This window comes from Patagioenas fasciata, chromosome 2, assembly GCF_037038585.1.
Source record: "Patagioenas fasciata isolate bPatFas1 chromosome 2, bPatFas1.hap1, whole genome shotgun sequence".
Classification (NCBI taxonomy): Eukaryota; Metazoa; Chordata; class Aves; order Columbiformes; family Columbidae; genus Patagioenas; species Patagioenas fasciata.
This window is the reverse complement of record NC_092521.1, coordinates 89,289,760-89,316,125: the sequence shown is the minus strand read 5'-3', so window position 1 is coordinate 89,316,125 and position 26,366 is coordinate 89,289,760. Positions and strand designations below refer to the sequence as shown.

The window sequence follows — 26,366 nt, the reverse complement described above, 5'->3', positions numbered from 1 at the left end:
TTTAATTTCATAACTTTTGATAAGTAATGGAACATTCAACCTGCTACACTTATACCATTATCACTACATCTAGCACATGACATGACAAATACTTGAAATCTTTAGCATTATTAATATATGGAAAATAGCTTTGATGACACTCCAGGTAATGCATCTGTGCCACACAATGCAACTAACTGTTATAACAATGCAATTCAACATGCATAAAATGTGGTATCTAAGAATAAAAATTTAATAAATGTTTAACAGAGCACTCTTTTCTGCTATCTTATCTCCATCATTTCATATGTCTTTTGTATAAGTTTCCCATGTAGTGCTATAAAGAAACAAACCAGGGAAAAGAACACGAAAGTTAGGAGATAAAATACATCTCATAAATAGTTAAAAAAAACAGTGCAGACAGTACAGCCTCCAGATTTCATTGCCTGTCAGGCAAGCAATTTCTCACTTTAAACACAGTATTTTAAAAATAATTACAATATGCTTCTATGTTAAGAAATACAGTAATTAGAACCCTGTGGAAACTATCATTTTACAAAGATGCTTTAAATCACAGTCATTGACAAAGTAACTATCTTCCCATTGCCCTCTAATTTTCAATCACAATTTCCAAAGTACAGTTTTTTAAAACTAGTTCTAAGTGTTACATGACAGAATGGGCAAATACAGTAATATATGTACTAATAACCATTTCAGTAAAGGAAACAAAGTGTGGGCAGGCCACTACAGACTGTTAGGGAAAAAAAAAAAAAAAAGAATTTATACACTTAAGTTTCTCCTTATTCATAGGTTATGCTTACAAATAAGCACATCTGTGCTTCATTTTTAAGATGCATCCACTTGCATTAAGAGCAAACATTTTAAACTACAATTTTATAACATACTGACAAAAATGACATCTTAAATGAGCAGATTTTATTTTGCAAGCATACAGTGTCTGATTTTAAGCAAGTCTAATCAGGTTGTACAGGTTGCTTTATATAGACTGAAAGCTAAGGAAAAAAAAAACACACTAATTCATAAAGATCAAGAATCTACAGACACCACAAAGGTTAGGCAAACAGCAGTCCAATTAAAGCCAAGAGGAAAACACATTAGAAAGCTTAGTCTGAAGTGGGGTCTCTAACAGTGTATGAGTAGGAGTGAAACAAAGATATATTTCCACTTAACTGCTTCATTTAAATTATGTTCTAACATTACAGTATGATACTGTCATCCAGAAGAGACTTTATAACCACAGAAGAGCCCACCTAGAAGATAGCTAAAGTAGCTGTCTCAGTTCTGGAGGTATTTGAAAGTATATTCAATATAACAGATGGAGATCAATACACAAATAAATCCAATGGCAGCTAAGCAAAGGTCTAGTGACGGCCAGGTTTCCACACACCCATGTGCACCTTAGGATCTTTACAAGCTTGTCAGCATAGTGAATGAAAGCCACTTCAAAAAGTTTAAAAATTACTTGTGAAGTTTTTACTCATAACAAAATTTAATTACATTATGGAAAGAATTCTTCTTCAAATATTAAAGACAAAATGTTCATCCTTCCACACCCCACATAAAACCAAAAGTGCCTGTCTACTTAAAAAAATCCAACCATAAATTAAAATTTAAGCTACGTTTAATTAAGGTTCGATTGCTTCCTTGCCTTGAAACATAATTATGTGTTCAATATATTTTTCTTGTGACCTTCAAATCTTCAAATTATTTACAGTATTAGAAAGCCACGTTTCACTTTGTTAACAGTGCAGTTCGTGAACATGTTAACATCTAACAGTAAATATGCGTATGTAACATGTCATTAAGAAAGATACTCCTCCTGTAAAAATGTTAACATTTGCTTACAGAAGCAAAGTCAACTTTAATCTATACTTGCTGACAGAAAGGATAATATATCGCAGGCAATTCTGTTTTGTCCATGGGTCTCACTATATTAAACTGTATTTTGCTTCCCCGCTCCCTTACTCTTTTGTTTTGCTTTAAAGCAAACCATTCTTGGATTAAAAATATTTCAGCTTTATTAAGGAAACCACAGAATCAATGGAAAAATTGCCCTGTGAATGAGAACAGGTTTTCATGCTAGATAGTGTTACATGTATTTTTCAACCATTAAATTGCAACAATATTACTGTTCTTAGATTACTAAATCTACACTGACACTATCATAAATTACTCCTATTGATCAGCTGCATGTCATTATTGTGAAATTTTGACTTCAATATGACTTGATGCTAATCATCAGATTTCCAATTATTTATTTTAAGTTGAAGCACTCGAGAGAAAGTTCAAGTCATTTGCTTTGATTTACTTAGTATAAATAAAGAATACCCTACACTAATATTTATAGAGGAATTCTAGTTCAGTACCTTAACCACAAATGTAAGGTAACAAATTACAAGTAATAAACTACTTATACAATTTAAACAAGGTTAACAGTACGCAATTCTCCAAAAACTACTCAAAGTTTTGGTCTGACTTGTATGGCATTCTTTTAAATCTTAGCTAGCATCCCACGTTTACAGTCCAACTTTCTAATACATATTTCTCATCACTGTAAGCTATTTAATAAAAATAACCCAGTAACAAAGTAACACTATTAAATGCAATCACTCACTGGAATTTGCAACATTCAGTAATGATACTCTGATACATCTAAATGTGACAAGAGAAAAAACGCACAACACCTCAAAATGCTGATATATGAACAAAGATTAAGTATTAGACACAGAACACTTACAAAAACCTGTGAGCCTTAAGTACTCCCAAGCTCTGTAGAGAATCCCTTCCAGCAACCTGAGTGGCATTCAGATTAGGCTTCATGACAAGTCAATCAGTCCCATTTTCTTTCATTAAAATTATTGCAACCAGCTTCAGGAAAATCAAGTATGTGAAAAGAAAAACCTGAAAGATTTTACAGAATTTCTTATGTAGCACGATTGAAAAGAATTCTCATTTATCAGCTATTTACATACCATGTTGTTTCAACTAAGTCATACGTTTTGAAATCTGCAGGAAGAATTATATGCCATTTTATTTCAGATAAAATGTGGAAGGACTGTTTCTATGAAGTTTATACATGAAAGTGTTTACAGTATAGAATAGATCAGTATCATAAATAATTTGCATCTTACATTATCCTTTACTCAACACAATTTTTAGTCTCTATTTTTTCAGTGGAATTGGCATTTTAGATAACGTAGTTTTAGTAAACTAACTGAATCTTTTACTAGTCCCATAGACTTAGGTGTGCTGAATATATACAATGTTTTCAGGAGCATTTTTTAGAGCTTTGCAATTTAATTTTACTGCCCAGCTAACTAAATACATAGGTTGCATATGCCTTGTAATTAAAATACATCATTTCTGGAGGATGTTCTTTGCCACAGTGCAGTTTTAGAAATAAGTCAAAGGAAAAATATTACACCAATATAAAATTAAGAAAGCTCCACAGAACTCACAGCTTGTTACACAAACATGCACACAAATGTTAAAAAAATTCAAGAACATTAAGCATATTAAAAGTAACGCTTCAAACTTCTAGCATCCTTTAATTTGTTTTTACATCCTTGTGTGATGCTGTATCCTTTGTTCTGATGCTATGCCAGTGAAATTGCATCACTGTGAAGCAACATTATGCAATAATGTCTGGCTAAAATTAAAATGGTATTTCTCAGCATTACATAGTTACAGGAAAAATGCAGTTCAGGCATTCACAATGTGATTATGCAAGCCAATATAATCAGTAAATACTTAATGAAAAAATAAGGCAATTGAAAGCTAGTATGAATAGCTGTATAGGAAGGTAAACCAGCAGTCTGATCCTCCTGTTGCTGTAACTACACTTTGGGGGTTTGAGCCTATTGCCAAAGATGTTTGATACAGCTCTGCTCCAAAAAAGAGCAATGAAAAAAAGAAATAGAAGTTGAGGAGTTCCTCATGCAATGACAGACTGTACTGAATTAAAAAAAAAAAAAAGGGGGGGGGGGGGAGAGCGGAGAAAAAAACCAACAATCTGCTCTTATGTAAAACATACCTAACTTCTCTGCAAAACCAGTTGCATGTTGAGACACAAACATCGATAGAGATGTTCTCTCTCTAAGTTACAGCTCTTCATCATCTCTGAAGAGAACGGAGAAATTTCCTGAACAACTGTTTTCTGCCTGCTAAAATATAGTACAGCAGCATCACAACAAGATTGAACTTTGGTAACACTATTTAAACCGATCTGATTACTAATTCAGATAGAATATCAATAAATAACAGATGTACATTGTTTACAAAGTAAACACTCATCTCATTCACAGGAGATACTAGGTTAAGACGCAATATTTTATACACATTACCTCAAGACCACTGTTATAAACAGAAAAATGAACACAACATCAAGTGATTCTAAACATCCCAAAATGACAACTTATATCTAACCAAGACCTTCTTCAACACAGCTAAATTGAACAACTATGTCTATTCCTAACATCCACAAATGTTTTTTTATACTTGCTAAACAGTAGCAAAAAGACCAAACCAAACCAAACCAAAACTCATTACAGTTCTGCAACTCAAATTGTTTCACCTTCAATTTCTAAGTGTTCAGGGAAAAATAGAAACTTGTGTCCACGGACTATTTTAACAGTGGAATTAATCCCTGCTGATACAAATGTGTTCTCTCACTCCTGACCACACAGCCATTCTAAATCATAGGTTCTGTGAGCTTAATTGTGCACGTCTCACTGTAACAGTTCTTTGGCGGAAATGTTTTGTGTGCTTTAAGTTATCTCTATACTGTTTTACACTCTAAGAAAATAAGCAAAACCATTTTTATGGTAGAAAATATTTTCTCTTGTTTTGCATGCCTGTAAAACATACCAAGTAACTTTAAGAAGCACAGTGCATTTCTTCCACAGATGAGGGAAGTCAAGAGGATACACATACATTTTTAAAGCTGCATAAACCACAAAGCCAAACTTACACAGAACAAAGAACAAATCTAGCATTACTCAGCAAGAAGACTAGAAACATGCACACACACATACAACCCAACAGTCCTAATAATCCTAAAGGGGGAAAAAAATACTGCTTTGTTATGCAAATACACCATTTCAAAACTGAGAAAATTAAATGATGTCATTCAAGCTAACATCCTTACCTCAATGAAAAAGAAGCAAGAGACAACAACAACTATCCCTTCCCACCAACCCCCTTGCAAATATTTATTTCGGTGAGGTTTGGCTTAAATAGGAGTCTGTAGCACTTGGCCTCAAGAAGAATTACAGAGAGAGTTTCGGAACTGCTTATTTTAAAGTTAGCATTTGTTCTGCCAACTTAATTATCGCAATAATTAATGCAATGCATGTATTACTGTGTATTCAGAGATTTTTTTTTTCATAGATTCCATTTCTAGTGTTTCAAACAGCAACTTAGTAAATGGTTTCTAAAAATATAAAAACACAACCATGTTATTTCTTCCAATAATTTAATTCCCTGGAAGCATCTTCAGAGGCACAAGAAAAATCTTAAAACATGATATAGCAAATGAATTTAATACTTAGCAACATAAAAAATGGATTAAGATAGCTTCATATTATTACTCATCCAACAAATCACAGGCATTTCCTTCACTTAACAGCAATATCTTACCAGTGTTCAAACAGCAAAAATTGCATATAATTGTTATATCAATATTTTTCTTAAGATTGTCACTTTTATTTTAAGACACTAAAAAATAATAAAAAACATACCAAAACACGTGTAGAACCACTCATCCAGCAACATGAACAGCAATTTAACCACAACGAAAAAGCTTCAGAACTCAGAGCTATTATATTAGCACTTTCTATAGTGTAAGATAACTGCTGCTGAAAAATACCTACACTCCCACAGACCTGCATTACTCTCTGAGCTCAGTAAATTGTAGCAGCTAGCACCAGTTGCAACACTTCAAAGTGAATCAAATACACTTTTACTTAAACCTGTAAGAAAAAAGTTACATAGCGGTTTGGTTTTCTTACTAGCCTGCTGAACAGGGTCAATAACTAAAATATTACTAAAATATCAAATTTGAGAGAAAGAAACATTATTTGAGAAACAAATTGTTATCAAAATAGAAACCTGCCAGGTATCACCACACTGTTGTAACAATTCTTTGGGCAACTGGGTTAAAAAACATTTCTTTATGGAAAGTAAAACCCTAATGAGGTCCATCAGAAATATAAACAGGAAAGCTAATGTTCAGCCAGGTTGGTTGCATTCAGAGCTGTAATCGGAATGTTTTGTAACTTTAAGACAGCACCCCGTATTGACTTTTTCTGCCTTGACATAATTTCTAGACTACTCTAGTCACTCCATAATAATTTCTTAACTTCTTTTATATCCTCCTACTGTGATATCTTAAAATCCCAGGGCTTGAGCAATCATGGACATCAAAGCCTTCAATTCTACCTTTTATTTTGGGATAGTCCTACTACAAAATTTTAGATGCAGATGAGCATACAACAAAATATGTTAATGCCTAGATGACTGAAGCTATTTTGCAGTCATTAATTTTGTACTTAATAAATACTAAGTCAAATGCTGTGCTACTTTTATTAATCAAACACTTCTAGAGACAGATTTGCAGCTTGACTCACTTTAATAGCAAATCTAAACCTGGGGATAAGAGCAGAACAGACTGCAGGTCTTTTTCTAAAAACGTTGACATTTGAGCAAACCTTACCAAAGAATGCTTGCCTGACTGAAGACTGACATTTCCTTTCTCTAACTCACTTAACTGAAAAATAGACAATCTGGCCGACTCCTACAGTACCCCAAGGCAGCTGTATATCACTTTCAGTTGAAACTTGTGAATACTTTCTTTTTCTTTCTGTCTCTTTATTTTGACATGCATATTATGTTAGCTGATTTCAATCATGTTGCATGAGTGGATGACATACCTTAGAAGATTAAGTTTTGCCACCTGGGACTATTCCAGAAATTCAGTACTTTACAGCATCTCATACCCTTCTTCATCCTCTATGCGCCCACATTATCAATAGTAGCTTTCTTTCCTATTTTATGCCGAACAACAAGTTGTTCAAGGCTGCAGCTGATACAAGTCAGCTTGAAGTGTCATTCCCCACTCATTCCCACTACAGGATGGAGCTGCTCCATTGTGTACAACACTCTGCTGCCATCTATTTGACAGAAAAAACACAACACCGTGAATGCCACAACTGGTTTTGCCTTCCCTTTCCCCCAGCTTTCTCTTCCCCTGCAGCAGCTGTTAGGAAAAAAAAGAAAGCCACACTATCGTAGAAGTTTTTGATTATTCCTCCCCATTCACACTCAGAGGCAGAAATCACTTCAGTAATTACATTTTCACTTATATATAGCTACACTATATGTAGCTTATATATAGCTACACTTATGTATAGCTACACATATATACCTATAGTATGTATAGCTACAATTACAGCAGAGATTTGGTTGTTGAAAATAAAAAGAAAATACATGACAAACTACTCTCTCCTCTTAAATGGGACTCCAATTTAACAACTTTCTTTCATTTATAACCTCAAACAAGAGGCCAGTTCTAAATTTTTCTTTAAAGCAGGTATATAAAAATTTGTAATTTAATTATGTAGTAGAGCTCATTGAGGGCTTGATTTCAGCAGCTATCCAGACCTAACTGGGGCCATGGCACTCAACAAACACAGATTCACCAGCCGTCCCTCTTCACTACACCAGACCTAAGATTCAGAAGTCAGTTAGGAAGTCAAATTACAGAGCCTTAAAGCAGAAACCACACACAAAGCATGAGATGAAGGAGGTGGTACTTTATCCGTCATCAGGGTCACAAAGATAAACACCACTTCATTCATCACAGCATTCAGCCTGCTCTGTATGCAACCAGACAACACAGGAACAGCAGCTAAGAAAAGACCCTAACTTGCATTTGTAAAACATCATGCACGAGACACCCACCAAAGCTGCAAAAAACTCAAAAAGGAATCTATAATCTTCTGTTACAGATTCACAACAGTGTACATTCTGCTCTTTAATTACCAAGCCATATGGAAAAGTCCTATTTCAGGGCTCAGTCTGGTCCTTTTCACATCCCCGATTAAGTACTCAAATACTTCATTTTTTTTTTTTTTTTTTAACTCTGTTGCTATGCTTAATGTAAAATAGTAGTAGAAATGTGCTTCAGCATTTACCCTGAAAATGATCCATGACAAAACCAAACAAAACCACAAACAAAAAACAACAACAAAAGGAAATATTTAAAAAAGCAAATATATAGCAAGTCTTTCACACAAACTATAAATACCAAAAAGCATACAAACTCTTGCGTATTTTTCTACAGAGGGAGAAAAAATACCCTACTTCAGAATAAGGGTATGGAGAAAAGAAGAGGCTTTGTTGAGAGAGGGAGGCAGCAGGTAAAAAGAAATTGAGACAGGTGGAATAGGAGGGCACAGAGGCAATACCAGCCTGCAGCAGAAGTCATGAGAGATCTTCTTTGCTGTTAGAACACACCCATAAACATAATACTTTCATTTTCTCATTGGTATTGACATAAATAGTACTTGGTTTGGGCAGCAATTTGTTAAAGCCTGTATTTGCTAATACATACTTGTACCGCTGAGTGCATTATTGCATTGTTCTTTTTATGTATTCATAACATGGCAGCCATAGTACATATATTTAGCTATTAAAGTTAATCTGCTTAATAAAATTAATAGTTGCACTTCCTTAGTAACACTTGGTTTTAAATCTATTTAGTCTGACAATACAAGCTGCAATTACATAGATCGTGTAAAGTTGCCATAAATATTTAGTGGACCAAGTGAAGAGACATATGAAATTCCAATTGCTAGCTATTACTGGAATTACCTTTCTTTCTAAGCCACACACAAAAACTGTTTAATTATGTTAAAAAAAAAAATGCCCAGAATAATGCCAAGAATAATTCACTAATTCCTTTTAAGCAATTGGGCTTTCGGTAGTTTACTTAAAGAGTTTAAGCCACACACAGCAGAACAACACATACAAGCATTTGAAAGAAATACTTGAGAGGCTTATTCTGCCCTCTGGTGCACTCCATCCCACAAGGACACAGCATCCTGCACAAAACCCAGGAAAGCATCCGAGCAACTCCAAAAGTCTGAAGTTAAAGCAGCTAAAGGGTCTGCCAAGTTACATTAAGACTGTTCAGTACCTTACAGGATCATACTCTGGATGATAACAGCATGAGCAAAAGCAGTAAAGCATTCTGAAGGACAGAAAGTAGCCCAGTTAATTTTTTACTCCTTTGTAATTACAACAGAGACCCTAATTGCCCTGGGCACTAAGGACCAAGACCCCATTGTGTAAAACACTGAGTAAATACATAATTTGCTGGATTGCATGACAGTTTTCTACTGAAAGTATGTTCATGAGGCTGGTGTTACAAGCTTCCACCACCAGTAAACTGATGACAGGAGACAGACAGGTACCCAAGCACACCACAGTAAATGGTACCACAGGCCCATGCAGGGATTCCACACTAACCAGAGGTACCTCGGAGCAGTAGGTTCTATATTTATAGTCTTACTCTAGCACAAATCAGTTATGGAAAAATCACTTTTTGGGTAATAAAAGGAACTACCATGCATGCTAAATTAGAAGTAGTTTGATATAATCTTGAGACAATAAAATATTCTATAAAACATAATTATAAAATTCTTTAACTCCATAAAATTAAGGTCTGTTAGGCTTATTTTTGCCTGTGAATACGTCTTACTACATCTCTACAACAGTGCTGCTAATATTCTTTACAATTAATTAAACTAGATCTTCTTACACTGAACAGTCAAACTGCTTGTTTTAAACACACACACAAAAAAATCCATTAATTTTCTCAGTTGTGAGGTTTTGTTCCATTCATAACAAGCTTAAAACCTGTGCCATAATATAACAGCACCACAATGCATATGGAATTACAAGAACCACAAGGTACAGTACATAATATATATTATGCAAGCTCTAATGCACAATTCTAAGCGTTGTCACTAATGAAACAGTGGGAAAACTTCTTAATTAATTCCTTGAATTATTTAGCCTGCAGTTTCATATAAGCAAGATTGTATCAAATTAAGAAAAAACTATTTTTGCCATGAGGAAGCATGGCAGGATCAGAACCAAAATGGGTAAGTACGCAGCTAGCACAAAAGCATATAAGTAGCATCATTAAGATTACTGATTGGTATTTATGTGTGGTAAAAAAATCCGCTCTACAAACTAGTGGGGAACCTTCCTGTCTAACACATGAACTACAACACCAAAACATGTCTCCAGCACAAAATAACTATTTTCAGAACTAATCTACCCAACAGGCAATGGCAACAATCACTAGAAGCTATTTACTTCAATGTTATTGAGGTGGTCAAAGATAAGCCAAACCAAATTAAAGTTTTTCAAGGTAAGGATCCTGAGAGAGAGCTGTTCTGTAAGGAGGGTGCATCCCAACCTGGTTATTGAATACCATGATGATGGACCTTGAAAGGAACCTGGAACTCAACTATCAGGAGATTTCAGTTCTCAGTTCTGACTTACTTCTGAGACAAGTTATTTAAGCTTGTGCCTTGACTTTCCTCATAGTCAAGTACTTACTGGATACATGCACTGGAAGCATTTTCTTCATATGAGACCACCTCATACTGACACTACTCTTGCCTACACAGACTTTCTCATAGAAGACTTTCTGCTATACTAACTGCATGGATAGAAATGGGATGAGGGAAGGGCACTGCCCCTGTAACAGGAGAAAGTCAGCAATAGATACTTTTAGTTATTTGATTCACTCATGTCCTAAACAGAAGGATACCAGCTTGCATGCCCATGTCCCAAACACTGCCTTCCTCACCTTTAAGTTGCACAGCACCATCTCCCCCCACAGTAACCACAGGTACAAGTTCAACAAATAGAAGTATGAAATCATAGAGCTCCAAATGAATGACCCCATACACCAAGACATGCTGGGGGCTGATGAGCTGGGAAGGAGCCTTGGCAGAAAAAGGCCTGGGTGTCCTGTTAGACACCAAGTTAACCATGAGCCAGCTAAGAAAGCCAAGATCATCTTTAGCTGCATTATAATGTGTCACCAGAAGGTCAAGGGAACCAATCCTATACTCAAAGGGCCACAAAGAGCTGAAAGACTGGAACATCTCTCATATGAGGAGAGGCTTAGAGAGCTGGATTTGCTTAGCCTGAAAGAACACTCAGAGGGGGATCTGACTGATGTGTATAAAAATAGCTGACGGGTGGCTGGAAGAGTAAAGGTGATTGAGACAGACTCTTAGTGGTATTGAGTGATAGGAGGTGAGACAATGGGCACAAATTGAAATACAGGAAATGGCAGTTAAAAATACAAAAGTTTAGTGGTGGTGGGTGTTCGCTTTTTACTGCGATAGTGATGGAACTGCACAGGTGAGGGAAAAGGGTGCTCAGAGAGTTTGTGGAGTTTCCATCCTACTCAAAACTTGACTGGACATGGTCCTTTGCAACCTGCTCTACCTGACTCTACTTTGAGTAAGGGGGTTGAACTAGACAGTCTCCAGAGGTCCCTTCCAACCTTCAGCCATTCTGTGGCTCTATAAAATTATACGATGTAAACTTTTTCAAGTTTCCCCTCCCCACAACAATACCACTTTCTCACCACCCAGTATGCAAGCTATAACTACTTCAGGGTGCAGCAGAGATACAGGTGAGCACAGGTTTTTAAATAAGTTGTAATTTTTTTCTCTGGGCTCTGAAGACCCTGTCACTATCTTTTTTTTTTTTTTTTTTAAATCGTCCCTGCTGCCACTTCACCCTCCATGCAGCATGAAAACACAATCACATCAACAGGCATGTGGTTGAAATCAATTAGTAGTTCACCACATGTTTGGTTCACAACCATTAGGAGTAAGTATTTGATACAGATAAAGACACAGAATAATCAGAAATGAGTAAGTTATTTAATTTTGCCAGCATGGGGAAAGAGGAGACTAAAGGCCTTGCAAGACTGAGGCCTTCTCGTTGGAGAGCACAAAAAGAAGGTAAAAGGGAGGATCTAGAGATAAAGCTGAATTCAATAGACAAGTGTAAAGAGATCCTTACTCAGGTGAGGGTTTATATGCTGATTTTTACATTTCACCTTTCAGCTAAGAGTGTAGTGCTTGCTTCTTAAAATGAATTCTTGCATGACTCCAAGTACCCATATGTCTGCAAGGAACTGAAACTAAATAGAACCTTAATATCCCCTAAACTAAAGAACAAACAAACAAACCCAAATAAACAAACAAAAACCCCCATCACACACCAAACCTGTACACATCTGGCAAGGTGAAAAAAGATAGCAAGCATTTACTGGCTTTTTAAAATGTAGTTACATGCAAGTAAGATCTTACTGTACAATAATACATCCATGTTACATATGAAAGGAACACAGAAAAGTCAACCCATTATTTTTGTATCTCATAAAACACATTTGCTATAAAATTTCTGACAACAAATGCCAATAGTAAGTAGACAAAATAACCTTCTACTACCCAATACAATTTAAAGTAGTAAACTGAGCAACTGTGGCTATCTGCACCATGGCCAAATTTGACTTGGCCATTTAATAACACGACAATAGCCATAAAACTGGAGCCATTTTTTCAGTCCTACATTTAACTGCTTAGCGCAACAGAAGTTTCAAGTGCTGTAAGCAAGTTTACTAAGGTTACACTGCCTTTTTGCTTCAGAAATCTAAAAAAAAAAAATTCAACTCAGTTCAATACAACTCAAACAACAACAACAAAAAATCTTACAGCACCATCAAATACTGATGAGATCACTTCAGAAAAAAAATAGTTCCAGGTTCATATCTTTGTGTGCGCATCTGCTGAAACACTGTGAAAGAAGAGACATTTATAGAATTTTGGTCAACTTACTATTTGGATAACTGATTTTCAAGACATCCAACAGACAGAGGGATATAAGTATATAGCTATGGTTAACATAATTCAGATTAATCCATCTGCATGCTACCTGTACACAATAGATTATTACTATTTAGAATCAATATATTGTAAATAATCACTCCCATGAAACCTAATTAAACAAAAACAAATCATGGTCATCACATCAGATTCCTAAAGCATCAAAAGCCAAAGCAGGTCGTTTAAAGACTGGTTAGAAAACATGAGGCTAAACTGTTTACTTAGTAACTATGAAGTGAATGTGCTACTATTTTCTGAACATTCAATGGAGAAGCTACAGTGCTGAAAGCTAATCCCCATTTCTCACCAAAACAGACAGGAACGCACACTGGATAATTTGTTCCTACCGATGATATAATTCTGTTAAGTGTACTGTTTTTAATAAGGAGCAAGTTTCAGTCTTCTCTCACTTTCTCCCATGTACAAGATCAGATCAGCCTCTCAGTGACCTACTTTATGAGTCATAGCCCTCACTATTTATGATTCAGAAAAACGTCTTCTCTGACAGTATTTCCCAGACTACTGTGGGTTCATTCCAAGAACCAATTTCATCTCCATTGGTTTCCTACAGGAAACCAGACCAACTTCCTATTATTTTATTTTCCTTCATTTCAGCACAGCTCACATAAACTAACTGGAAGCAAGAGTGATAGAAAACTTTCTTCTGCACAAACACAAGCCAATACAAACACCACCAAAAAATACCAAAGATGTAACTTGTTCAAAGTCACCAGAATGTGAAGCAAGCTAAGATTAGAAGTCTTTCTCCCTCCTTCCCCAAACATGAGGCACACAGGCAAAACCAGTAAGTTTATATAACTAGAGTTTAATGGTAAGAGTTGTTCAGGTGTCTGGTAAAGACATTCACCCCTAACAGGTGGCCTAGTTCTACTCCCTCTTCTAACACTGGGAACTGTTTTAAAATGGCAAGCACTGTTGGACAGCTTTTAAGTCCTATAAATCCTGCAGTCAAGTCCCCCGAACACCTCAGTCAACAGACTTGGGGTGCCTAAGTTCTCTCCTCAACTACAACAACAGAAGTATTACTGGAGATGCTAGGAAGCATAATAAGCAGAAGTCCATCTAGACTTCTAGTAGGATTTCTTAACATTGCCTAAATATTGGCCTGCTGCATTCAGCCTGGCATTTAAGAGCCATTTTGATGTCTCCTAATTGTGCTGCAACACATTAGATATCCAAAGGCCAAGACTTGGGTCCAGATCTGAATTGGCTCAAAATGTTCATGCAGCAAGATACTTGAGCTTTCCCAGAGCCCATGGCAGCGTCATGTAAGATCCTATAGCAGCATCACCATTGTCCCCTTTCACACCTTCCCAGCACTGTAACTTGAGCTGTTGGCAGCTACAGCAGCCACAAGGGGATAGTTTGGGACTACTCTGTTAGTACCATGCTAACACCACCCAAGGGACACAAGTAATTTCACTGGAGATTGTTATCCAAGGCACTAGTCCAACAAATGCAATGCTAGAATATCTAACTGTGGACTGTAAATACTCAGCAAGGTTTGCTGGCTCAGGTTTCACTCTGCACACCATCACTTAAGCTGCCCTTGGACTCATGTAGCCTTGTTCCTATACTGCTGTACCTGAGCTAATAAACCCAACCAGCCCCACGGTTAGCACAGAGCAAACTGGATAATTCAATCACAAAACCAATTTAAAGGAAAGATTATTCTCCTTTCATCTCTATATTCTGCTGGTTTTCTTGGCAATAACTGCAGTCTTTCTACATTATTTCCTCTTGCTAAGGCTTAAGGGTTGATGGGAGCAACACATTGCTTTTTGCAGAAAGGCTGACTTTCACGAGACTTAAATGCTCCTTCCGTTCTCTCTTCAAGAGAGCCCAAAGAATATTACCACTTAAGAATACTTTCACATTCTACAAAAAAAGGGCAAAGCATACGGCTGACAAACAATTTCTTTCAATGACAATTTGCTACTTGGCCATCAGTTTCAGTTTATAATCACAAAATGAAGTATGAATGAAGTTTTTACAAGCAAATAGAGCTCACCTGTTAGCAAAACAAGCTTTTCCATTGTAGAGCAATATAACATAAAAAATGTAAAACATGAATTAAAGTTATTTGCTCTGCTATCTATATTCTTTGCTTATGATGCAGCAGTACTTGCCAGGGTGAAGCTACTCATCTTCAACAAGTCCTTTTTGTTTCAGTTTCTACAACGATTTTTCCAACCAAAAACTCCAGAAATGTTACAATACTGTAGGTAGTAGCAAAGCTGTTTTCTCTATTTTTAAGTCAATCCTTCAAAGAATATCACCTGCATGAAAACTGGTATAGGTGAAGCCTTTCTGGAAGTGATGCTCTTAAATACGTATACTGGTTATAATGCAAACAGGGTAATGTGGGTTTAAGCACCATTTGGCTCAACAACACTGTATAACTCTGCCAATAGGACTGATCAGCAGCAAAGTGCAGCAAAAGTTGTTTCACATGGTAGAAAAAGCAGATTTCTAAACCAGCAAGTTCTGTTGATAATGACAATTTAACCTCATTATTCTGACATCTGAGTAAATATTCAGTAGCAAGACTCATGCAGTAATTCTGCACCACAGCAAATACAACTATCTTGATTTAAGGCGGTGTTTACCTGTCAAAATTAGCAGTTCTTAAAACAGCTATAACTGCTGCAGTCTGAAACAATCCAAGCAGAAGACCACCACCAATGCACATTCACAATTCTCTGTGCTAGAAGCTACTCACCTTGACATGGCTCTGTGCTCCCAGGTTGTATATCTCAGTGGGTTTGACTTCATTAATGATCTTCACCAGGCAGGTGCTGTCCGTGAGATCACCATAGTGCAGCTTCATGTCTTCAGAGTTGAAGAACACAGAGTTAATATATTTTAGTTCCAGAACAATGTGGCATTCCTGGTCCGAATCCTATTCCAAGCTTAAAATCTAAGTTAATATTTATTGGAAAAAGTTAAGACATCACTGGTTGAACAAGGTTTTGCTTGTGTGTTGTTGTTGGGTTTTGTTGTTTTTCTTTTCTTCCTCCCCACCTCTCCCCACCTTGCTTTAAGCACAAAATATATTTCCCTGCAGGAGAATTTCTGATTCTCTTATCAATAACCTGATCTACTTAGAAACATTTATGTAATTTGTTTGATAGTTTGCATTTCAGTAACCCACATTGTATAAATTAGATCAACATCAGAATTTCAGCCACAAAAATTGTTTTATTTTAGTTTAGGCTTCCAATCTTTCACACACAAAGGTTTCTAATAACTTCTTCAGCATACATTGATAGCTTTCTCCTCCTTCCCAAAATGTTCCATGTTTAAGCTCCTCAGAGTAATTTCACAACACAACAAAAATCCCTAAGGTATCTACAAGATGAACATTTAGGTAACATTATTAATACATGCAGTCTATTGTACTGTAATGTTTTTCATTTGAAATATATAGATACACACTGGAAAGGAATTTCAGAGAACACTGTAACTGACAATGAAGCATGCTTCATTGACAGTTACACACCAAAATCTCAGATGTGGTTAGATACATCAGACACGCAGCTGTTACTTGTCTTTTCCTGACTGATTTACTTTCTAATTTCCGCATGAAAATCTAGGTAAGAGCATGAGATGAGCTCCTGTCAAAATTAAAAGAGCAGGCTGCAATAGCTTATCAACTTGTCTTTGGTTTCAGACCCTGACTTGTCAAGAAGTCATGCCAGAAGTGAAATTAATTGTGATAAAACAGGTTTCATTTTCCCCTTACTTAAAAAAAAAAAAAAGTCACACCAACACACTGCTATTTACATATCTATTCAATAAAAAGAATAATCTTGTTATAATTATTGATGAAATAGCTGTTTACATTTACTTGCCATATCTATATAGACTCTAATTTGATGATTTTGACCTTAATAAATTTATGTTTATATTGTCCTATCTCCAGGAAAAGAAGAAATTCCTATTTCAGTAGAGTTTAGCAGTCTTCCCATTTGACAATGGTTACCACTTTGGGGGAGGGCTGTATTATCTACAGATAAAACCAAATAGCTTTTCCTTTTTTCGAATTCTGAAGCCAAGAAATACAAGGTTTATTACAAGAGACTACCATATGAATACACACCACATTTTTTTAAACACTGTAGAGATATCTGGACTTTGTTTTTGTTTGAGTTGCTCTGTATTTGTTTGTTTGTTTGAACAGTTTAGGGCAGCATGGAAGCAACAGATGATCACACAGTTCTCAGGTGTTCAACTTTCACATTCCTATTCAACAGGTACTTGAAGCTCTTCAGGGTGATAAAGTGGTATAGCCCCGCAGGTCACAGTATCTTCTTGAAATGTGCTTTTACATCCACAGTGCTTGAAAAGGACAGCTCTGAAGAGACCCAGTTGAAGCTGTGGCTAACAGATAAGGGAATCGTAATTGATGTGGGTTTTGTTTGTTTTTGTTTTTTTTTTTTCCAAAAGAAAACTGCAATTTAATGTGAGCTATGGCAAGCAGGTTATCACACTTTTTGTGCATATACATCAAGTATCCATGGTGCGGGCTGCCTTAATTCCTGCCACCAGTTCTATACAGGCTGTGTCAGAACACCACCACATTTTCACTTGTGGGGAATGCAACCGTCCTGCTTCCCAAATGAAACGCAGTTCATGCAACTAGTGTGGGCCACAGCAAGTACAAGATCCCAAACAGCTATAGGATAAAAATATTTAGATATTGGTGTTAAGCTGCAATCCTCGAAACTGCTGATGTCCAGACCACCCTCAAAACTGCTGCCTTTTCCTTGCAACACTAAATAGAGACCACAAGCAAGCACCATATAACCAGTTTCTTTGATGGCATTTACCACCTTTTTCAGGACAACTCTGTGGGCTGGTGGGAGTGGGAAAGAACTCAAAGGGTATTTCTGTACTGGAAAAGAATGCTTCTCCAGGGAAACAGGAGGCCCTCTTCTTCCTCTGCTTACCTTGGCTGTGAGTTAAACAAAATCTCCCTGCCAGCTGAGCCAGCCTTTCAGAGAGGATGGAGCAGAGGACACTGTTACAAGAGTAGGACCAGGTGGCAGCAACTCTGTAGGGGTTGTAGGGTCTGAAAGAGCAGCTGGTTCCTCTCCAGCCTAAGAAGCAGATGAGCAGGAAAGAGGTGCCATAGCCAGGATCCTTCTTTCTACACCAAAGACATTCAGTTCTGCCACTATCCCCAAGCCAAGACATCAGGCTCAGAGCTTCCCAGGGGAAGGTGGGCTGGGCTGAGCTGGGCAGAGATACCCTCCCATGAGTATCTTAAGTTTAAAGCTCCCAAAAGGGAATGCCATTTTGGTCTACCATCAAGACTTCAAAGCTTCTTGCCCAAATAATTTTTTTGAACATGAGAAGGGCATGAAGTGTTGTCCATTTGATGACCCATGAAGAAAAGGTCTTTCAAGAGTAATAGAAATGGTCACTAGAAATGGGGCTTGTTTGGTGCAAAGTTTTATAAACAGAGATTAAACATGAAAATCTTTGTGCTTTAGTAATATCATGCAAACTAAAAACCTCATTAGCAAGCAATAGATGGAAGGCTTTCTTCAGGAAACACCTTGTTTTCTTTCTTGTTCTCACTACACTTTTTTTTAAAAAAGGTTCACTGTCTATGAAGATCATCATCTTGCAACATGTAATCACTTACTCATGGGAAGAACACACAGGGCAAAGAGAAAATTAAGGTTTGCTCACATCGACCACTATTGCTTCTTTGCTTCCTTCAGTACTGCCTGGAAACTCATTGTTTCCAAACAGTTTCCATGGAGCAGCCTTTCCTGAGATTCCTGGTCCAATTCTTCCTTCTCCTCCCATTCATATGGTTGCATTCCTCAGTTAAAGGAAAATGAGATTACAAGTGGGGAAAATATTTCAGGTCTGTTTTCTTGTTCCTATCTTCCATTCCTTTCCTTATATGTTCATACACATATTTATTGCAATCTACATTGTCTTCTCATATAATTTTTCATATTCACAAGGTGGTCCTCACAACACATAGTTTCCTGTTTGAATTCTTTTGCTTCATTTCACCTTGTGAGCCATGAACGTAACTCAAGGAAATCACAGTTCTTATATTGTCCTTGACAGAAGCACAGGTTTCAATATTCTTCATGAAGATATTTTATTCAATTTAACCCCTCTCTCAACCAGATATTTTAAGGAGCAATGTACAGAAAGCAGCAACTACTCACATCAAATACCACTGAAGTCATGTCAGAATTTTTTTTTTTAATTACAGGCAAAGATCAAATGAGATCTAAAAGTTGCATTATACACTACAATTGGATAAAATTAGGCTCTGTTTAACAATAGTGGCAAGCAGACTTCGAAAAACATGAAATTTATTTAAGGCATGGAGTTATTTAGTGTTAACAATACCTTAAATCAGACTATTTAGGACAGCGTCAGTTTGTACAACTTCACACAATACGCATAGTATAGAAAACTATATGGTTGTCAAAACATTCAGTCCTTCTGCTGAACTGGAACTTCTCATTAAGTGACTAGTTAACCTTCTTTAAGGCAAAATACTCCAACAATTTTTGCAAGGTGTACACTAAAGGTAATAATTTCAGCTTTCCAAATTATCATCAATAACAGAGAACACCGCAAATTTCCAAGAGCAATGCCTTTCCTTCAGGAAAAACAGGTGGTAGTTTCCTTGGGTCCAGAAATTCAGAAGATCCAAACATTCATTCTGTCATCAGTAAGAACTGATCATGTCTAATTCGTGCTGTCATACAGGCTGTCCTCAAACCTTCACCTCCATCAGGCACTAAGAAGCTCATAAGGAAACAGAAGTGGAGTGCTTAAGATAACTGCCTCAAAAAAAACCCCACACTTCACTATTCTGATATCTCAGTGTTTTCAGCCTCACAGAGCTTTTTACAGGTCCAGCCACTTTCTAATGGCTACTGCCTAGCTACATGTAAACTGTGTCAGCATTTCTACACAACAGAAAGCACCTTCCTGGACCCCTTCCATATTTTCCCCTCTTGGTAACTCACTCACACACAAGAGTATCTATACTTTGCGTCACATTTTCAGAGAAAAATTATCACTTTTCTTTATGAGACAGAGCAGCTAGCTAACACAAGCAGAAAAAAAGGCAAGGTTATCTATCAAGGTTTTTTGTTTGTTGGTTTTAAATAACTAACCCTAAGTCAAGCAGAGCTTAAAAATAACTACATATTAACAACATTTAGGTTGAGGAAACTGAGATTGGCTTTTTGGTCCTGGTGACCTTTCTCCACCAAACATATACCACAAACTAAAGGAAAAAAAAAAGATAAATATAGAAGAAAAGTCTTACTTCCTTCAATGTGAGCCTGTGGGTTCTTATAGAGATGTTCAATCCGGCCTGTATTAAAAGAACTAGACCGACGAACAATGCCATGCACCTGGAGATTGAACAAGGAAAAACACAAGATGAAAGTGGTAAACGTTAAGAGGAAAGCGTTCATTATCATTGTCACTGTTTTCAGATACATGGGCCTAACCCTTATGTCAGATTAGAGCTTGTCTCTGTTCCTAAAAGAAGACATTTATCCAAATCGTAACAGAATACCTTGGAGATGAGCTCTGATGTTGTCTTATTTATTTTAGTACCCTCGAGTGGTTTCACCTTCTCCCTTGTTGACACCACTAGGAGTCCAAGTATCACATACAACACAGAAAACACTGAATTGCCCTAGAGCATCATCTCCTAGTGAGTGAGACTTGCCAGTATTACTGGAGTTGGAGAAGTAATATGTAAATCCCAAGATAACCCCTTCTCCCTGGTTGCAGATAAGTCTTTCCGGAGCCAGAAATGATGGGCATGGAAAAAGCAGCAGCAGGAGACTGGGCTAGAGAAAGGAAAGAGTGAGAGGAGAGATGGGAAGGAAAAGACAAGATGGGGAAAGGAGCGGTAGGAGCTGCAAAGCCCAAAGATATTTTAGAAAACAGCTGTTATTCACTTTTTGGAGTGTTGGAAGAACAGCCAGAACAGTCAGTGCTGTTTTGTGGACTTCATGAGTCAGTGTTCTCTGGTGAGTTATGAGACACGCAAGCAAACCTAAGGCTGAAACACAGGTTGAGAATTTCCTTTAACCAGCCGCAATAAAAAAGGTGTTGAAAAAAACCCCACTAGTTCTGACTAACGTTAAAGAAAAGTCTATTTGTGTCTAGTACATTAGAGAAATTGTTCCAACACTGATCCCGTTTCCTCCTCATGTAAGATATCCCCATGCATTCTGCCAAAATTCACGTTAGCTTAGGTTGCCAGATACAGAAGTTGTGATTGCACAAGTGAAACCAAGCTTCAGCACTTGACTGTCCTCTACTTCTCCCTGCCCTTTATATCTGGAAGTGATGCTTTACACTTTAATGCGTTCTACACTTGCTTGGGTTGGGCCATCCCTTCACTCTCACTTCATGTTCACTGCTACCTGCAAGAATATATCAGCAGGAAAAGAGAGGGTTTGGGGTTCTGTTTTGGTTTGGTTTTGTTTGGGGATTTTTCATTTACACATATCACAAGCTATAGATATTGACACAGAAATCACTTCTAGTTCCATCTTAAGTCTGAAACTTAACTGAGTAAAAAGGTATGGACAACCACAGTGAGACCAGTTTGCTGCTTTAAGAATGAAAATTTGGTGGCAAGATCTCTAATAATAGTTGAATAGCTTCATCTTCCCAACTTCCAAGTCAAATTTATGACAATAATTTCCCTCCATCCCAGTCACACAACAGGCTTACCATGTACTTTGTTTGAAAATCCAAAGGCTAAACTCTCCAAAGCTGAATAAAATATTTGCATTTTGAGGATCAATGGGGAACTGAGAAACATTGCCTTCCAAAAGAAATTTCCATCAAATAATGATTTTATGAAGATAAATTCTCAAAGTTATGCATTAAAAGCCCTGTAAAAATAATTACTTAGAGAATGTGAGGATAAATGAAACGGGCATAAGGTTTACAGAGAAACACTTCACAAAAAGAGACTTCCATAACCACTTTTGAAAAGATGCTGGAAATATTTTTGAGTACTCAAATGAACATCTGTTTTGCAGAGGAAAAATTAGTTTTTGCAGTTTTAAAGCATCAGATTATCCTAAGGAAGCTAACTGAAGTGCTCTGCAACTCTTCTAGCATAATTAGATATTTTAGCTTAGCATCCTGATGAGAGACTTCTTGAGCTCTCAATTATCTATCTCTGAATGAAGTCATGCTGAAATTCAAGTTCACACAAATGATTGACCAATAAGTTGAATCTTGCCAGCTTGAAGCTTGATGAAAGATGGTGCTTGCAAGACCTTTGTGTCAGCTGAATGGCTGTGATACCATTTGACTAATGAGGTGTGATAAATGCACTCACCCCAGGCCTTCAAAAAGTTTCAGCAAACAAACAAATCCAGCATCCAGCAATAACAACAAAACATGCAAACCCAGCTTCTTTTTATTTATTTATTTTTTTTCCTTTTCTTTCTCCCACTCTTTTTTTCTGGTGTGCACACACAAGAGAAAGAAAACCTGCCAAATGCTTAATCCATGACAGCAATGTTACCATAAAAAACTTGATGAAAGGTACCTTTGTCTGCAGGGGACAGGTGAAATGCAAACTTTGTGACAAGCCAAAATGTGTGCAGACTGGTTAATCTAGTTAAGAATGTAAGATCAGTGGATTTTTCACAATAGGGCTTGATCTTTAAATAGATTGAAATTTTTTTTAAAAAGTACAATGAAACACCTTAGTTAGGAAGGCAATGAGTTATCTTGTGTAGCCCTGTGTTCAGTTATTCAGAGACAGGTTTCTAACTGGGAACATAGGAAAGAATTTCAACTAATAGGTGGAGAGTTGAGGAACAGAATAAAAAACCCTCTACCCAATTATTGCAACCTTTCTATTGTGGAAATGGCTATATTTCATTTTAAATGCGGTTAGCAGTTCCCACTTTCATTGTGGACTGGGAGAGAGCATGTGTTTTTGCCTTAATAGTAGCAGAAGCTAACACAATGATATCTCTCTTCCCCAAATGGAATGGAGAAATAGTAAAAATAATCCATTTACAACACTCAGAAAACAACACCAATAAGTAGATCAATCAACAAAGCAGGAGAAAGGATGGAATAAGCAAGACAAGATTAACCATGTGCAAAAGCATGGAAAGCACAGACTGGCTGAGAAAAGACTTCTCACTAACCTATGAAGCAGTATTACAACAGAAGTGATAAAATCCAATATTAGAACAAGCATTAGCTTTCACTAAAAACCCAGAAAATACTACAGTGTGGGAAGATTAATTTGACCGCCCCTTTCCTTCCATTATCACACATTTTGGAAGCATCTTTCATGACTGAGAAGGCAAACATTTTCACATATATGCCCAAAACAGTTCAAAACCACCAAATCATACCATAATAATGTGATTGTTGTTTTGCCGGGCCGCAAAAACATGAAAATGCCAGGGAAAATTATGCAGCAAGAAGTAAGGAATCAGACTCCCTTTATTTTAATGAAAAGGTAAATGAAAAGAATATAATTAATCCAAGAGAAGGGGTATATTTTGGGGTTTGAGGTTTTGTGTTGGGCCCTTCTGTTTGTTTGTTTTTTGTTTTTGTTTTGTTTTGTTTTTTCAAACAGAGAAAGCAAAATGCAAGGTTTTCATTGCTGAAGTATAACTGCCAAAATAAAGGAGCCTTTAGTGTGGAGAGAGAGAAGGGGAAAGAGAACAAACAAGAGAATCTTATTCCTCTATGTGGTACATTGCATCATAAATTATTCCCTAATTCCTTACAGTTTTGGCTCACACAGGTCACTGCTTATCTGAGTTGGCGGGAAACATGCAACGGAGCTATACCCTGAGGAGAAGAGGGAATCCACCAGTGGACGTTAGATGATAAATAGTACAATAAGCTGGCACGATTACAGGCCATGTTGCACATTCCTCTCTGAAGTTTTGATTTGTTATCTAGGGCTGGAGTGGAAAACATACACAGAGAAGGACAGAAGCAGAGGAAGCCGGAGCTGCAGCATCCAAATGGCTCCATCAGCCTGCAGCCAGTCACCAAGTCACTCACCTCATAGCCTTTTTCCAGCAGGAACTCAGCCAAGTACGATCCATCCTGGGAAGAGTAAGATATAGGAAAATGTGTTAGAAACACAGTGAAGGGGCCTGGGAGATTTGAACTGGTTAAGGTCTCAAAAAGGGAAGAAGAAAAATTTGCAGTGAGCTTACCAGGTAACAAGCATATACTTTGATTTCTCCAGATTTGTACACTGACCTAAAAATACTATAGATGCTTTTTAGTTGATTTTAGATTGAGAAGCAGTATATTTTAATATAACTTGCTTACAAATTCTGGTTGAGAACTATCGTCTCTTGAATTTCTTCCCAAGTTCCATTATAAAGTGCCTCGGGACCTCATTCCAAAATATCCTAACCACAGTTATTGAATCTGAACTATTTTGGAGACAGGGAAGGAAAAACATTCTAGAAAAACTGGTGCAAGCTTGGCATACTCTGCAAACCAATGTGCCTCTGTAGCACTGTGTCACACTCACATCTCCCTTGCACGTGCAGTCCTTCCACTAGCCTTCCGAAGCCAGCAGTAATTCTGCCTGCCTGACCAATTGAGTTTTCAAAAACATCCCTATATTTATACTACAAAATATGAGCCATTTTTACATGTTATATATCCTTGAGGATTGAGAGTTTAATTTTTTTTGTTTGCTTGTTTGTGTGTGTGTGTGGTGTTTTTTTCCTTCCTTCCTTTTCAACCCTAATAAAACTTCAATGATTAAGCTCTCAAAAAGCCAATACTTCAAAATACAGACTAGTACATGTTTTTCTGAAGTTAGATGATTTTCCAAGCATCACTATTGACAGGATTATCAAATACAATAAGTTATATTATCCTTATAAGTGTGTACACACAATCACAAACAGAACAAAATTTACCCCTCCAGAATTATGCTCAGTTATGAATTCAGTGAATATTATCAATGCCCAAAGAGTCTGCATATTTTAACTGATATTTTTGAACTGGTTGTTCCTTTAATATGGCAGAGTACTTTACCAGAGTCAATTGACTTGCTACAGAAAGACCATAAAAATATGAGATGACACCTCTGTTATGTGGTTCTCCTCTGCTGTGATCATGGCCAGAGAACACATAAGTGCAAAACTAAACAGACGTCTCTTCGGTCCTGTTTTTAAAAGAATGTTTCTCCAAAGAAAAACCTCTCTCAACTCAGATCAAATGAGCTTTTCTTGTCTCAGACAGCCTAAGGAGAAAAAAATCAGAACGCACTAGGAGGCCCTAGAGCAGCAGGACTGCCAGTGGAGACCACTTACTGCATTGATGGCAAAATCATGCGCAAGTCTGTGCAAAATGACACGGTGTGAGCGTACGAGGGACATGTTGCTGGATGTTTAAAACTGCAGCATTAGAAAAAAAATTCATGACTTCAGGGTATGGATATTTCATAAAGTCTTACACAGCCTAGAAGAGCTTGAAACCAAGAAAGAAAGTCTTAGCTTACATACTTCTCCCACTACATGTATAAGTGTGTTTTCACATAACTTTACAGTGCCATAATGCAACAGCCATCGGTCCATGACACCAGATGATGTGGAACACGACAAACCACGTGTGCTATGGGATCACTGGAACGGTATGTATTTCTTCACGTCAAATGAAAAGAACAAGACTATCAAAAGCAGAAATTCAAAGAATATGCAATGTAAGCTCTGGAGAAACATGGGGGCAAAGCCGAGGATGACAACTACCTTTAAGGTAGTGGTCATCATTTTCATTTGTAATTCCTCCAGGATTTAGCAGAGATGGATCAGAGGAAAGAAAACTTCCCAATTGTCCCTGGTTGCTCAGTCCACAAAAATCAATAAATAAATAAATATGGGAGACCCACAGAGTGTAAAGGAGATGAAAAAAAGAAAGGCTGTGGTTACTTATGAAGTTGATGCGAAACAGACTTGACTGGGATTGAACCCTGTCAATAAGGTCTTGTTCTTCTCACCCAGGCCTTTGCTCAAACTTTCCAGTCGCCCTGGAACATTTCAAACCAGCAGTGGCACTCGCTTCCTCTGCACTTCCTTTCCAGGTCTATCAAGTGATAGGGCAGGGCTTTACAATGAGTGGGAAACAGGCAGCAAGTGCAAAAGCTACTGGTTTCTGGCTCTAACACAGCATAGCTGATTTACTGTCTGGTAATCACACACAATGCAGATTCATGCTGTCCTGCACTGTGATACTGTATCACAAACGGCCTCCAGGTTTCACGTTTCCCTTCCTTTTCAGTGCAGCAGCTGTCAATGCAAACAGCAATCAGAACAGCAATCAGAGTGTCAA

General features: G+C 37.2%; 1 protein-coding gene across 2 annotated transcripts in view; it reads right to left on the bottom strand.

Annotated features, from left to right (window-relative positions):
• Nucleotides 1–26,366, bottom strand: part of GMDS (GDP-mannose 4,6-dehydratase) — a 423,438-nt gene that overhangs the window by 330,979 nt on the left and 66,093 nt on the right. For both annotated transcript variants that reach the window (XM_065831967.2, XM_065831968.2), the window contains exons 2-4: nt 24,075–24,119; nt 20,323–20,410; nt 15,727–15,836 (exon numbers count right to left, since the gene is read on the bottom strand). In XM_065831967.2, the coding sequence (XP_065688039.1) occupies nt 15,727–15,836; nt 20,323–20,410; nt 24,075–24,119 (243 nt within the window). The remainder of the gene's footprint in view (nt 1–15,726; nt 15,837–20,322; nt 20,411–24,074; nt 24,120–26,366) is intronic.